The sequence below is a fragment of the Eretmochelys imbricata genome, chromosome 1 (assembly GCF_965152235.1).
Source record: "Eretmochelys imbricata isolate rEreImb1 chromosome 1, rEreImb1.hap1, whole genome shotgun sequence".
Lineage (NCBI taxonomy): Eukaryota > Metazoa > Chordata > Testudines > Cheloniidae > Eretmochelys > Eretmochelys imbricata.
This window is the reverse complement of record NC_135572.1, coordinates 232,633,733-232,649,364: the sequence shown is the minus strand read 5'-3', so window position 1 is coordinate 232,649,364 and position 15,632 is coordinate 232,633,733. Positions and strand designations below refer to the sequence as shown.

General features: G+C 42.2%; 1 protein-coding gene across 6 annotated transcripts in view; it reads right to left on the bottom strand.

Annotated features, from left to right (window-relative positions):
• Nucleotides 1-709: 709 nt before the first annotated feature.
• Nucleotides 710-15,632, bottom strand: part of LRP6 (LDL receptor related protein 6) — a 189,082-nt gene continuing 174,159 nt past the window's right edge. For 3 of the 6 annotated variants that reach the window (XM_077807430.1, XM_077807426.1, XM_077807432.1), the window contains 6 exons: nt 13,910-14,146; nt 10,810-10,920; nt 8,715-8,945; nt 7,200-7,336; nt 5,883-5,980; nt 710-1,001 (listed from right to left, as the gene is read on the bottom strand). In XM_077807430.1, coding sequence (XP_077663556.1) covers nt 710-1,001; nt 5,883-5,980; nt 7,200-7,336; nt 8,715-8,945; nt 10,810-10,920; nt 13,910-14,146 — 1,106 coding nt within the window. The remainder of the gene's footprint in view (nt 1,002-5,882; nt 5,981-7,199; nt 7,337-8,714; nt 8,946-10,809; nt 10,921-13,909; nt 14,147-15,632) is intronic. The other 3 variants (XM_077807427.1, XM_077807429.1, XM_077807431.1) reach the window with 3 other exon arrangements.

Sequence of the window (15,632 nt, the reverse complement as noted above, 5' to 3'; positions counted from 1 at the left end):
GGGGGAGTGATGCAAACGTAGGCAAAAAAAATTCAGATGCATTTTAATTTTTAAAATGTGTGTGACAATATATTCTAATATTTCATTATATTTGCACACACATATATAATAAAATATTATAACACATATAGTCACTGCTACGATTGCTGTATTCCTGTAGAAAACATAAAGCCCTTTGTGTAAGGTTAATATCTGTCCTGACTGTTTCTTCAAGTTTAACTTTCATTGCTGGCCCTCCATAGTTAATGTAGAGGTTATTTGGCTACTTCCAAGTATCTATGGTATGCTGCTCTGAGACGGACTTCTTTTTTAAACTTTTTTGGTATTGACGAACCCCACACTTTGCCTCACTGGACAGTGACGCGTCCTGGTCCTTCCATTTTCTCATGTGCTCGGTCACTTCACTGGATTAAGGCATGTTTTTTTTTGTTCCATTTGCAAAAATAAAAATTTTGTACAAATTTCTATTCTTTTATACAAAAATTTCTTCTTATGGCACAAGCAGCAGATGCTGTTTAAGAAAATATATAAATATCCTTTTTTCTTCTATACAAATATCTCCAGTATTCCCCACCCCATTTCATAACTTTTAACTGTACACTGTCCTTCCTCCTCCCTCTCCAATAGCTCCCTCCCCCCTCCCTGGTATGGACAATTTGTATTTACACTTTTGTAGTGGAGGAAGTTAAGGAAGGGGGCGGAGGGGCCCTCATGAGGAGTCCGTGCAGGGGGATGGAGGCGGCGGGTAGAGGTGATGGGAATAGCTCCGTTCTGTGTACGGGGAGGGCGGACAGCTTTCATAGTTCTCCTCTGCCGAGAGGTACTGGCTCCTTGGCGTCGGTGGAGGGGGCACGGGCTCGGAATCATAGTTCAAATCACTGGTGTAGCCCTTAGTCGCTGCTGTTGTGACCCGCCGGCTGGGGGCGTAGTCGCTGTCACAAACGTCTGTGCTGCATGGCGTGGTTGGAGGTGCAAAATGCCGGTAGCTGTATGGCCTGTAGCTATGTAAGGACATTCATAGCAAAGATGTCAGCACTTAGAGAAACTATAAACCAAAGATTCAGATAACAGAACACAGGACAGCTGTACTGCCTCAAAGGGAATACTTATTAGCAGAGCTGTGATTTTTCAGAGTACTGCCAGCTCCAAAACGAGGCCCCAAAACCCCAACCCCACCTGTCTGGGCACAACCACCCCAACATTTTTCAGAATTTTCGCAAATGGAAAAGCTGGAAATTAATTCATTTCACGTCAAAAGAAATGTTTTGTTTCAAGAAATGTTTTGTTTGGGCATCTACTTTTCTTGTTGAAATAAAAGCAAAGGAAATGGAAAGCTACATTAACAAGGGGACTTAATGTGCCATTCACAAAACCAAGGAGGAGGGGCTAGTGATGGAGGTACAGCTGGTGGTGCCCCAGCTTATACCCAATAGCCTAGTGGTTAGGGCAGTCACCTGGGATGTGGAAGAGCCAGGTTCCAGTCCCTGCTCCAGAGCAGGGACTGGAACCTAGGTCTCCCCTCCACCTCTGCCTTGTTTTTGTGAATGGTGTCCAAGTCCCCTAGAGAATATAGCCAAAAAAATTGAAATGTTTCTTTTCAGAAATGTCAAAACAAACAGTTTTGACGTCTTAATTTTTTTCTTCAACTGAAACCACTTGCCAAAATCAGCATCAATTCATTAAATGTTTCAGTTGACCTGAGTCGGCATTTCTCAGCAAAAAATTTCAAATTTTTGCTCAGTCAAAATATGTTGCCCAGCTCCACTAACTAGCCATCAGCTTGGTCTAGACATCACAAAGCCTCAACCCTAGTCAAACAGGTACAAAAGGGGTGGGATTTGGGGGGTTTTAGAGGTTGGGGGAAACCAGAGTGTGTGGAGTAGATGTTCTATTTCCAGTATCCTCTGTTGATTAATTCAGCACTGGATCAGAGTCCACAGACAGAGAAGCTAGCTCATGCGACTGTTTTACTGCAGCCAGGAGACTCATCTCCCTGAGCAGCTAATGTAGCTGCAGTTCCCATGTGCTGCTATCTGAAAGAAGTTCTGAAGTGGGTGCAAGAAAAAAATCAAGTTGCACATATAGAGGAGAGCGACTTCTATTGCCCAAGACACTGAGGCTGTAGCAGCCACTATTGTCAGCACCTCTGCCCCAAAATCAAGATGGCCAATTTCTCTAGGTCAGTGGTTCTCAACCTTTCCAGATGACTGTACCCCTTTCAGGACTCTGATTGGTCTTGCGTACTCACAAGTTTCACCTCACTTAAAAACAGACATAAAAATGCAAGTGTGACAGCACAATACTACTGAAAAATTGCTTCATTTCTCATTTTGTCTGTATGAAATTTTAGTTCGTACTGATTTCGCTACTGCATTTTATGTAGCCTACTGTAAACTAGGCAAATATCTAGAGGAGTTGATGTACTCCCTGGAAGATCTCTGTGTACCCCCAGTGGTACATACCCCGGGTTGAAAACCACTGCTCGAGGTAATTGTCAGAATGTGAGGAAAGACAAGATGATCAGAAGCAGCAATAGGATATATTTTTGACTGGGAGAGAAAGTTCTAGAAACATCAAACCCAGCACCACATGCTCAGTATCATTAATGAGATTCAAATGTCACATCAGCTAACAGTAATCAGAATTATCGAAGCTGGTGCCAAGCTTTGATGTTGGTTTGCTTTCTAAGTTGCCAGTCCCTTTTATAGAGTTTTCATAAGGCCAGAAGGGACCACTATGAACATCAAGTCTGACCTTCTGCAGAACACTGGCCATGTATTCTCCTTTAACAGAAGATATGATTTTTGAGCCCCAATAATTTCATTATCCACAAGCCCATTACAGAGAACTTATTTTTGACAGAGATACACAACTCCCTCTGGTAGTCAACCAGTGCTGCTTGTGTGTCTGGGGTGGGGTGGGGTGGGGTGGGGTGGGGTAGTGTAGGGTAGGGTAGGGTAGCGGGGCATGGACTATAGACTTGGAAAGGTGCTCCTTTTCTTTCATTTGTGGTAAAAACCCAAATAAATTAAAACATAAAATTATTACAGCAAAGAGACCAAACATCCATCTTCGGGGGAAGGGGAGGGTGTGCATTAACATTACATTAAATAAAAACAATGGGCAAAAGCTTACAAGTATATAAACAACAACAACAACAGTGAAATAGGCCATAGTTTAAAAAGGGAGAAAAAAGGAAATATGTAAAAGTTTAACAGTGAAACCCCCCTTTAGTCTCCCCCCCCGACCCAAAACAACAAAAAACAAATAGGAAGAGGGTTAAAAAAGGATTTAAAAATTTAAATATAAATACATATTAAAAAAAAAATCAGAAACACCTCATTGTGGAATCAGAAATAATTATGTTGTGCACAAGCTAGGCTATGTATCCACGGTATCTATGCAACATTAGTCTCTCTTCTTCCTTTCCTAGGATTTGCTTGTCATCTCTCTCAAGATGGCAAGGCCCAAATGATATATTGTGTGCCAAACAAATTATTCATGCAGGAAACTTAAAATAGCATAAGACATACTCTTCTAGAGTGAATGGCTCTCTCACTATCTTTCTGGTGTAAATGATTTTCAGTAATAAAAGTAATGGGACACCAAGCTTATGCAAAACTTAAATAAGTTTTGGACAAAAACTGAGTGATGTCCCTCAATGATACTCATTTGAGAGAAACGCTGCTAACATACTTGTTGCATTTTGTCTTAAATTTTTGGCCCCAATCCTTCAGACACTTATGCACGTGCTTCAGTGGGACTACCTTTTCAGGGCCAACATACCAGGCAGATCGGACCTGGGGTAAAGATCTGCACACTGAATGCTGAAGGCCTCTCACAGTCCAAGTACGACTTCCTGGAGAAAATGGTGAAGATGACCAACATCGATGTTCTCACCCATGTTGCAAATGAAAAAAAGACCCACTGCTACAAAATCCATGGCTATAAACTCATAGCCAGCAATTACCACCCAAAATGGGGGCTGGCAATTTACATCAAGCAGGAGATCAACAAATATGTGGTTCTACCTCCTACATTGCACAAACTACCACCATCTCTGTGCGCATCGGCAAGCTAACCATCATCAATGTATATAAACCACCTGGTACACCATGGCCTCAACCAGCTCTGCAGAAGGTGCAGGACCTTGCTTATTTGTGGGCAGCTTTAAGTCACTACACACAATGAGGCTATGCTGCAAACAATCTTCCAGGCGAAGAACTGACACACTGGACTACAGCAAATGATATACGCCTCCTTTTTGATGCAAAACAGGAGGTCACTTTCCACTCTGCAAGATGGGGCAGAGGATATTGCCGTGACCTGACGTTCATCTCTAAAGAGGATACAGGGCACACCAACACCTATATGCCATGGATCATCCTCAATGACTTCCTGAACACTCAGCACAGACCCATAATGGAATTCAAATCCCAAATTTCTCTACCCAAAACTAGCTCCAGGATGGAACTTTAAAAAAGCAGACTAGGCCACTTTCACTATGATTGTGGAAAACACCATCTCCTGCATTCCCCCTTTTGACCATTTTACTGCACTCCTAATCTCTGCCATGAAGAACAACATTCTCTGGGGACACAGGTATACTCCCAGCTGGACTGCAAAGAGCCACAAGCTCCTCCAAAAATATGATGAGCGTAAAGACCTAAAAACTGGAAATGCCCTCCTGGTGTCACGGGATGCAGCAAGGCAGAAATGGTGGCTTGAATGCGTAGAAGGTCTAAACTTCACACGCTGGAGCAGACATGCCTGGAACATTTGGGGGCTGCAAATCCAGCGCATGCTATTAGGCCACAGGTGAAAGCCAATGCCATCGCTGCTAAATGTTTGTGGACTTCAAAACAGCCAGCGAACAGACAGTAGTGCAGACAAGTCGAGCATCAGCTTCAGCTGGTGATGTTCACAGGTGCTGCATTGTCCCAATGGTCTGGGCCATTCAGAAGTAAGGAGATCGATACCGCCAATGCAGCCATGAAACTGGGAAAAGCAGCAGGAAAAGATCGTATCTATCCTGAGTTTTTATATAACGTGGATCCACTGGCATGGAAATGGATGATGCAGCTTTTCACCAACATCCTGGTGACTGGTGAAATCCCCCAAGTGTGGAGAGAAGCCAAGGTCATTTTCTAAAGCCTCTGCTGTGACTTTCTGTAATAGCAAACATGGAACTTCCAGCTATCAGTTCAGATAGGGCCACGGCACGAGAACTTAGATGCACCAAAGATTACCCAGAACTTCCCATCTAGCAGGTTATGGATAACATATCCTAACATCAACTGAAATCGCGAAAACCACTGTGGACCACACATGACCACCTCATGTCTCTGGATCTAGCCAGGGAATGGCAAAGTATCTGGACCTTATCTACCGTTCCAAACAAACACATTCATACTGACCCAACAAGCCGCCCTCTTAGTTTTGACCTGCCATGCAAACTTTGGACCACATTTAACTGCCTCCGAACCACCCATGGGAGACGTGGCTACTAGATTAACAAAGACTCCCCGTCACGCGACTGTGCCGAGAACATCCAAACTATCGATCGCATCATAGCGCAGCCCCCCAAATATGGATTCAAAGGTAAACTGGATGATATCCATAATATGGGGGAGGAGAGGTTGAAATGGCTTATGGATCTATCACTGCATCCATAGCATGTTGCTCTGCAGATGGCATGTGCGAGACAGAGAGAGTGGGACTATGCATGTGATTAAAATTAAGCATCTGTATAATTGTTTGCAGGATCAGGGCCTTAGACTGTAAACTCTTTAGGGCAAGGACTGTCTTTTATTCTACGTTTGTACAGCACTTAGTACAATGAGGCTTTGATTCCAATTGAGGCTACTGTACTAAAAAATTACCTGTAGGATCTATGAGTGGAAGGACTGTTTGAAGAATAACCAAATTCCATGGTGTAATGTGAGCGTTCAGTAGCTGGTGATGGCGGAGGGTTCAAAATCTTAAAAAAAAATAAAAATAAAGAGGCATCTTTTTAAACAGCCACAAAAAACTTAAAGAGGAAGAAAAAATTAAATACAGCCGTGATGCTATTCCTACCCAATATTAAAGAAAACACTAGTATGTAGTTCATGCATTTCCTTCTTGTTAAGGCAAAGCTCAGTACTGCACCTAGACAAAGCCATGGCCCCTTCCCAGCGTAAATTCCTCTCTATAATCTCAACATCCTGCGAACCTCGCTTGTATCCATTTCCATCTAGGCTATCACTAAGCTTGCCTCCTAAGCAGCTGACTACTGTTGCTATTTTGAAGCACTTAATGCTGAAAAGTAAACCCAAAGCAGGCAATTCAAGACTAGATTGTCATCAGATATACCGCTATCCTAGGCAAACTGACGGATGACTGCCACAACCAGTTCGCTGTTTCCAGTATTGTTATTTTGCTGCCCCTTGTTCTTTATATGGCTGAATGGATTCTGACTCTTAGAGGAAAGAGGATATTTCAACTGTAGTGAAATAAATATCCTAGGGGGAGTACGTTATGAGGCCTCCGACATCATGGTCAGCAGTTCAAATTCAGCCCATATTTGATCATTCAATTTATCATCACCTGATGGGCTGTTTTGTGCGTTATATATGAAGTAGTTGGTAGTATCAGTTGCTACTGGAGGACAAGATTACTTAGGATCTAGACTGTAAAGTCTTTTGGGCATGAACCGTCTTTCTGTTCTGTGTTCTAACACAATGGGGTCCTGGTCCATGACTGCAGCTCCTAGCGCTACGTTAACAGCATGAAAGCCACCATTACAACTGGTTCTCCTGCAAGGACTGTGGATAGTAGACTCCCCTTTAGCGAGGATCCCTCCATGCCAAGTTGGAGGTGCTGCAGTGGGGTCAAAGGGGAGAAGTTTTTTCTGCCTGTGCTGTATCTGTTCTATAGTTTAGGGCTTTTACAGTCTCTAGGTCAATCAGTCCCACACCTTTCACCAGCACTAAATCTACTAACTCTTTTAGTTTAGCAAGACATTCCTTTGCAGCTTTGGAAGAGGGCATGCTGTACACACACATTTCCTTCCAGTTCACCCACTCCATATTCAACCAACCAACCAACCAGATTTGTTAGACTAGAAATCCAAAACAAAACCCCTGCCAAACAGCTAACCCCAGACATGCGCGCTGCTACTGGACTGAAGGATACCCACGCATGGAAGTGCGACTTACTGGAGGGAAGTAAGTGCCCTTGGTGCTTGAAGAACTACTGGAGGATGCCCCCGTGACATGGGCTCTGTCGTAGGGAGGGCCGCTACTTCCGGCCATAATGCTGAGGGAGCTGATCACAGATTTACCACGAGACATTCCTAAAGAAGATGACAGACAGTATGTACATCAGTATTAACATCTTTAAAGCAAAACTGAAGAAGGGATGGGGTTAAAGCTAAAATCTCTCTACAGGATACAGGCACTATAAACACATGACTCAAAAATAAATAAAAAATAAAGCTGTCTGCATTAAACAATCCTAGTCTCCTTGAAGGAAAAGCAAAATGAAGTTACTCAGGGGATAAACATGTTGGCTTAACATTCTAGCCACTGAACTCAGGAACCTGGCATGGGGCTGCATGAAAGCTTGTGCAAAGAGAAACTGATTCCTTTCACTTGAATGGCTTTGAAAGGCTTAAGAGAGAAGGCACTTCAGCACTCTCTCTATACTCAAGAATAAAACATTAAACTGATTTTGCCCGTCTCATGCGTGCGAGAGGAAAGAGGTTTTGTTCATTCTTTTCCACATAGTGAGTTTTTGCAACAAAGTGAAAGGAGACTAGGAGGGAGGCCTGACAAAAGGGGAAGATGCATGTGAATGCATTCCGGACTACAGCGAAAATTCTGCTCAAAGCTCCCTCTTATGAAAAGCAGCTCATTACAGGAAGGCAAAAGAGGCTGATGCATTGATATAACGCCATAACAGGTTTGCAAAAAGCATTTACAGGCACCTCTTTTGCTCCAGTTGGATCAAAATAAAGCAGCAAGAGTATGGATTTTATTAAAAAGACTTGGCACTGACTAATGACAGCTCATTATTTATAAAGAAACAGATACAGGAGTCATGCACATTAATTAAGACTAAATGCACTTTTGTGACCAGCCTTAGTTTCGTATCTCATCGGATAGATAAGGTTACAACATATGGCTGCTGTTTGCATAATGCTGTTTAAAAGGGTTTACAGAAATGAGGCCATAATTACTCCTGGTCATTAAAGATCCCATAGAACTCTCCTTAAGCACACAATGCAGGATATTTGTCCCTGAGACAGGGCAATTCCCAATCAACATGAGTGACTATATTCCATCTAAATTCTTGTTGATTTAATTCTATTTCCTGAGCCTACACTGCTGTGTAGAATTGTTGGTGCCATTACACTGGCCCCAGAAGAGGATGAATTTCAGTAGTAAAAGAAGTGATCCCCAGGTATGGGTATATACAATTACTGGTAGTTCTGCTTCTTGTGGATGACACTGTTAGAAATCAAACAACTGAGTAATACAATTTAGAGGGTTAAATCCTGTCTTCCGAGGGGCAGGTGCCCAGAATTATGTACCTGGTACAAACACCTACTTTGCTGGTGAGCATGCGCAGGAGCGTGCATTACAACTATATAGTGCCATTAAGAGGCAGGATAAGGAAACCTAAATTTTTTAAAACGTAGTTTTAAAATGCTTAGACATCTTGTTACTTACCTGGGAGAGACCCTGACAGAGAGCTTGGGTGAGGCACATAACCAAGTGGTACGGAGGCTGGTCCGTGCACCACATAGTCATTAGTCATTGTTTCCCCATCCCCCTTCATGCGTGGGCACAGCACCCTCTGGCAGATAAAGTACATTGCTCCAACCACAAAAACAGTGAGGATCACTCCAATGATCGAGCCTATGGTATTGTTGGCTTGTGGTGCTGGCTCCTCTGTTGTGTCTAAATGAGGAGAGAGAAATCAGATTCTGTAACTTACTTTGTTAGGTCCAACCACTTCAGACATGCTAAGTTTAGCATTCATGCCACTCTCCCCAAAACAAAAACTGGAAGTCTATGCTACTGAGCTTCCAAGCCACTTACAAAAGCCTTCTAATTAAACATGCAGCGTCAACAAACGCCCATTAGGCACTAGGATGACATTTTTACCTGCAATTAAAGACAGCTACTTTTCACATTTGACCTAAGTAGCATATAAACCTAGGGCAAAAGCCAGTGTTCTAATTAATACCATTAACTCCCACTCCTCTGCTTCATGGCCCAGCATTCACTGATGCTGAATAGGAGAACCATGGAAGCAATGATCAACTGTGTCTTGTGGCATTTCCAAAGACACCTAACCTGCCCCATGTGCGCTTCCCATTGATGGTAACAGCTACACCTGATCATCTGTCCTAGAAGTATCATCTCTGCAAGGCAGTGCCACCCTGAATTGTTATTACAAGCCCATCAGCAGTCAGACAGGGATGCCATTCCTGAAGGTACTGGACCGTAAGCAGTGATATTTCTCAGAACAATGGACAACAACCTGACTATGCCTTGAGACTCTGTGAAGACAAGCAGGTATCAAAGCATTTACCTATTCTATTCAGTGTCTTATATCACACCCATCTCCATGGTATCTAAGTGGCTACTCTTCAATCCATATATCCTTGTTCCCTGAAGTCTGCACCAACCCTTTAGCCAATCTCTTTGGCTCCCATATTTTTTCATCTCTGTAGATTCATTAGATAAGACCCTGTCCACACTGGAAGCAGAACAGAACTAGCTACAAACTTATCCCAGTGAATACATTGACCTAACTTCCCTCCTCCCTCATTACAAAGAATAGAGAAGACAGGAAATGGGCTCAGGTCAGCGTAACATGCTGTATGTGCACGTTTGTGATAGTGCCTTCTGGCGTCTGGCCCACAGGGAGGATAAGGCACCCTACTATTACTGCCAACAAAGGGAGATCTCATTTATCTCTGAAGTAGATTTAGGAGCTAAAGAATTAGGGGTCATTCTGGACATACATTTGGGGACATTCACACACACATTTGTGTGTTTTTATTCATTAATTGTGTCTGTTATGTGCAGTACACCAATTGGTTACAATAGGTGAGGAGATTTCCCATTTAATATTTCTAATAATGTAACAATGCCGCCAGTGAACTTCAAGGCTGAAATCTATTCTGTTTGGCGTGTAGCTTTTTTTCTAGGGCCCTGGAGGATTTCAAGGCAGGCACGCCCAAAGGATATTATATTCCATAAACCATAATCTGCAACTATAAACCAAGAAGAGAATTACATAGGCTTTAGGCACAAAGGAAACTTTTTAGCATATTTCTATGTGCAGAGACAGGAGCACTCCTAAGGTTCTTAAAGTACCTCTTGTGAATTCTATGGCTGAGAGAACCACGAAGCAGAGCAGAATGGTTACAACAGCCTCAGGACATTTTGAAGAGATTCTTATACCACAGAAGAATGCTTCCATCCATGCATACAAACATATTATTAAGCAAGAGTTCCAAATTTTTTAAATTTTTTTTAAAATACAAGGGGCAGAATTTAACTGTTTTGAATCTGAGACACATCATCAGAATAATATATTTTTAACTCCAAAAAGAGCTGCATGTCAATTAGCTCTTCCCATGATCCCCAGGCATTAATTATTGGGCAGCAGGTGAGGCAGGAACACCCACCTTAAAATTAATGTATGTGGCTTTAATATTGGGTTGGGAGAGCGAATCCTAACTCACTGAGGAGGTAAACAATCATCTTCACTTGCTGCAACCATGTCTCTGATCCCAGATTTTACACTTACAGCATCCTTGCTCATCGGAGCTGTCACTGCAGTCCAAGTTGTGATCACATTTCTTGTTTTTCCCAATGCACTGGCCACTGGCGCAGCGGAACTGATCGGTTAAACAAAGCACTGGAGGGGGGGTAAAATGTCCAGAAATGTTCAATGTCACATACTCAAGAAAACAAAGACAGGTGATCAGGTTCAGTAGGAGGGTAATACAGTGATAACCTGAGAATGTTGTTTCCTATTTGCAGGGTAATAAATTATAGTATCCTGGGCTGAATGAACTCAGAGGCAGAAGGCAACAGTGTTTATAGGAAATAAACCCAGGATAAAATTAACAGGAAGCACACAAGTTATAATTACTATTAACGTTATCCATTAAATATTTGAATTTTGAATGAGAGAAAAGAATTAAGTTATAAAAACTTGTCAAGCTGCTAAAAGATAAAGTTATTTCTTTTCAAAGAGGTTACAAATTTCTTCCAACACTCATCAGACTCTTCCTCCCTCTTTCCCCAGCCCTGCCTTTCCCTCCCTCTAGGTCAGCAAATTGCTAGACCATTGGACAAAATATTTTTGTTGACATTTACATTTTAAACCTGAAGTGGAAGACAGAGGAGAGGGCTGGAACTCTCCCAATTCAGAGTGTAAACATGCATATGTGACCATTAGTCTGGGGAGAAGGGCCCTCCAGTGAGGGAAAGGAGTTAAAAGGGTTTAATTTACAAACAGGTTTGCTGCGCTTGATATCATCATATTCTTTGCTTTTGTTATATTTTGCTCTGTTTCATGTAAGTTTGGGAGCTTTTTCTTTAGCTGAGATGAGCGAGAAGTTGAACCAGAGGTTTTGTGGCTAGCAATCAGCTTGAAAATTCAGGGTGTAGGAACCAGTTTAAGGCACAGCATTATGGCAGACTAACACAGTAGAAAGATATGTATAGTCATTGTGTGGTTCTGGAGAAAACTAAACTGAACAATAATTATCCAAATACCTGCACTCTAGGTAATAATGGCTGTCAACTGATCAAAGTACAACGTTTCATATACTGTATGGTTGTAAAATCACTGTGCAGTGATTATGTAAATATCAATAAGCGTGCAAGGAATTGTAGGACTAGGGTGTGACAGAGTGACAATATCTTGTCATATCCCAAACAAACCTGACAGAATTAAGATAAACTTAATTCAATAAAGTTAAACCTTATTGAATTAGAGTTAGTATCTTTGGGGTACATTGTATTAAAAATGCAATGATGTATGTGCTATTGTAGAACTGAATGTATCTTTTCTAGTAGGGAGGGGGGAATGCTAGTGAAAGCTGTTGGAGAGATATGCATATACTAGTTCATACTAGACTCTCCAGAGACCAACAGACAAAGAAAAGACTTTTGGTTAAAAAAACTGAGTTTAGGCTGACTAAGGGGTCTTCTTCCTGATCCAGCAAATGGACAGGAACACTGGTTCACAGAGGGGCCCCAATCCTCATTGGAGGATTGGAAGGCCTTGGCCTACCGAGGCCTCATAAACCTGTTTGGTTGTTCTGAAATGAAGCTCTGATGAACTTGTAATCACAAGGTAACCCGTAGGGTGGGGGTGATGCCTGGTAAGCTTATTAGAAGGTTTGCAGGCTCTTTTATTATTTTTAATATGATTTCTCTGTAACACTTTTTACCTTAAGAATAAAGCAGGCTTGCTTAGAAACAGCTGTGTGATCACTTAAATCTGTAGCAATCACTCTGCTATCTATCTCTGAAGAGGAAGCAAGCAGATTGTCCTTGCTGGAAATGACATTATCCTTGCTGGAAATGATATAGTGAAGGTAGGGAACTGTGCAGCCTGGAAACATGCCAGGCAGAATGGAGTAAGACGTGGGTCTCTGCCCAGGAAGGCAACATCTAGGGAGCTAGAAGCTAGGAGTTGGATGCCCTTGTTGAACCACTGAGGGGAAATACAGGTACAGCTTCCCTGAATATTGACATATCGGAAATACTATTCTTATTTTCATTAGTAAATGGCGAGCTTTCTTTCTCACACTAATCAGACAGGACAATGCCGTATCAGTATGATGTTTTTTAAACCACCTGAAACTTTGCAGCCAGAAGTTTCTCATCCTAGAGACAAGTTATCAACAGAATCAGAATCTAATGATGTGAAAGACTGGATGGCGTGGCAGGACTGGAAGTGGATAGGGAGACTTTCATTCCAAACCAGTCAGCTTGTTGAAATCTGGCCGAGATCATTAGTTTCCTAAATCATTCCAACTGAAGACTGGCTTGGGGCCTGCATTCTCAGCCCTCGTCCTGGCAACTGACTTTAAAGCAGTCCCTTCAGATTCAGAAGTTTTTAAGGCCTCAGAAGAGGAAACCGATTGAATGGATGTGCGAAAATGGCTATCCCCTCACGCTCAGAAGCAGCCCCTCCAGGCCGAGGCTGAGACACACTGTCAGGGCAGTCAGATGGAGGAGGACAACTTGCGTGTGTTACACTTGTTTTACTGACACAGGACTTGAGACTCCAAACTTCCAACCAACATGAAAATTCATTTAATTTACAAAAAAACCTCAAACTACAAAAATCGGAGGCTGTTCACATTTGGCACACTAGTATCACTTCTTTGCATGCTGCCTTTTGTTGGAGTTTGCAGGTGGAGGACATCTCCAAAACTCTCTCATCCATCTGCATTCTCACCCATCCATACTCACACCCACTTTAAATTCCATTGTATTCAGATATTATATAATAAATTAATAGTAATCTCATTTTCCCACAGTTTCCATTAGTCAATAAGAAGCATTCAAACAGCTCTCTCAGCATACAATTAAACACAAAACTAAGTCCAATGCTTTGAGATTTTTAGAGCTTGAAATAAAATATCATCTCATTCTTAAATGGCATCAGTAGACCTCAAAGTGCTTTACAAAGGAGGTCAGTTTCATTATCCCCATTTTACAATTGGGCAAATTGAGACACAGACACTTGCCAAAGCTCACACAGCAAACAAGTGACGGAGCTGGGAATCACATCAAGATCCGCTGGCTCCTAATCTAGTGCTCTATCAACCAGGGACCAGATTTTAAAGGTATTTAGGTGCTTAACTCCCAAGCATCCACTATACCTTCACAGTTCTTTTCATCTGAGTTGTCCTGGCAATTTGCCTCTCCATTGCACCGGAAAACGCTGTCTATGCATTGTCCGCTTTCACACTGGAACTGGGAGTCTGAACAGACAGGGCAGTTCTTTTCATCACTATGGTCTTCGCATTCAGTGAATCCATCACAGCGCCAGGCCACTGGGATGCAGTCAATCTCCCCCGTGAAACAGGTGAATTGCTGAGGGGAGCATGTTGGGGGTTCTTTTAAAAAAAGGAAACAAAAACAAACCCAAAGGAACACATCAATAATCCATGTCTACAAGCAGCACATCTTAAAGGAGAGAGGTGGGAGAACCCAACTCTTCGACAAACATACCCCATGCAAGGTATTTTTTTCCCCTCAGTGATTGGTGCAGCTCTGAGCTTCATATGCCAGAGTGCAGGCTCATGTAACTGGAATACAATCTGGCACAAAGAGAGGACGAAGAAACATATGCATGCAAAATTCAAAGGACAATTCTCCACCAGCACAGTATACCCTTCCCTTGTACTTCATTAAGTCTTCAAAGGTTTTCACTTGAAGTCAACACACAGAGAGTGTTTCTCTTCCTCTTTTCCCCCTTTCCCGCAATCCCACTGTGTGCACAAAAAATGGCTCGCTTTCTTTTTAATGTTCAACAATAATTGTATAGAAAACATTAAAAGGATATAATGTGCTGCAGATGGATGTGCTGTGACTCAATGTCTAGTTATGTGCCCTCTATAACTGTGTTCAGCCAAACTTGTTTTAGAAAGACAAAAAAATTGCTCCATCAAGTCAACTCCTGCTATCTCCACACAGCTGTTAGCAGTTATTTAACATTTACTACAGTAACTGTTAATCTTATGTAGTAAGCGTTCGTTTAAAAAAAAAAAAAAAAAAAAAAAAAAAAAAAAAAGAAGAGGCCCTTTTTTGGCCTAACATTAAATTTGCACTCAGAAAATATCTGGATTATGTTAGTTCTTTTTTCCACTGTGTGACCACATGTCGCCTTGCTGGCTACAGAATTGCTCAACAAATCCACTCAAAATGTCAACAGAAAGAGAATGAAGCTCCTGAGCTCTCCTCTACTTCCCTCCTTGAACCAGCAGGGCCTGGCCAGAGGGGCAGCATCTTCCATTGCTCTATAATGACTCTCCCTCTCCGCCTCCAGCTGCAGTTTGGAGTGGTGTGCATGGGATGACTTTGAAGATGGAAATGAAGAGGAAGAAGGAAGAATAGATGGTACACAAAGCAGAAGACCCCAGAATCAGAACGATCGACAACAATTTGGGGAAACAATTTGCTATTTTAAAAATTCAGTGCAAGAATTGTTGATCCTCCACCTCTTGTTTTCAGAGTGAGAGAGTGAGAGAGAGAGAGTGTGTGAATTTAGCAGAGGCAAGAAGTTGACAAATCAGCACCCTAGAGACTAAAGTCCTCTGTTTAGCCAAGGATCAGGTACAATGAAGGCAAAAGAGGTTCCGGTTCCCCTCACAGTACTCTGCCTAAATTCTCATCTAGAAGAGCCACCTCCAAGCCCCATGGGTTAGTCAGTCCTTGGCCTCTGCTGAGAATACCCCCAAGGGTGCTAATTACCCACCTCTAGGGTGGTGCCAAGGAGTAGACTGAAACACTCATTTGTACTTCCTGTTTATATTTATTGCAGAATTATGAGCCCCTAAACTGAACCTGCCTGAGGTAGTTACGACAATTTTTTCTATCAAA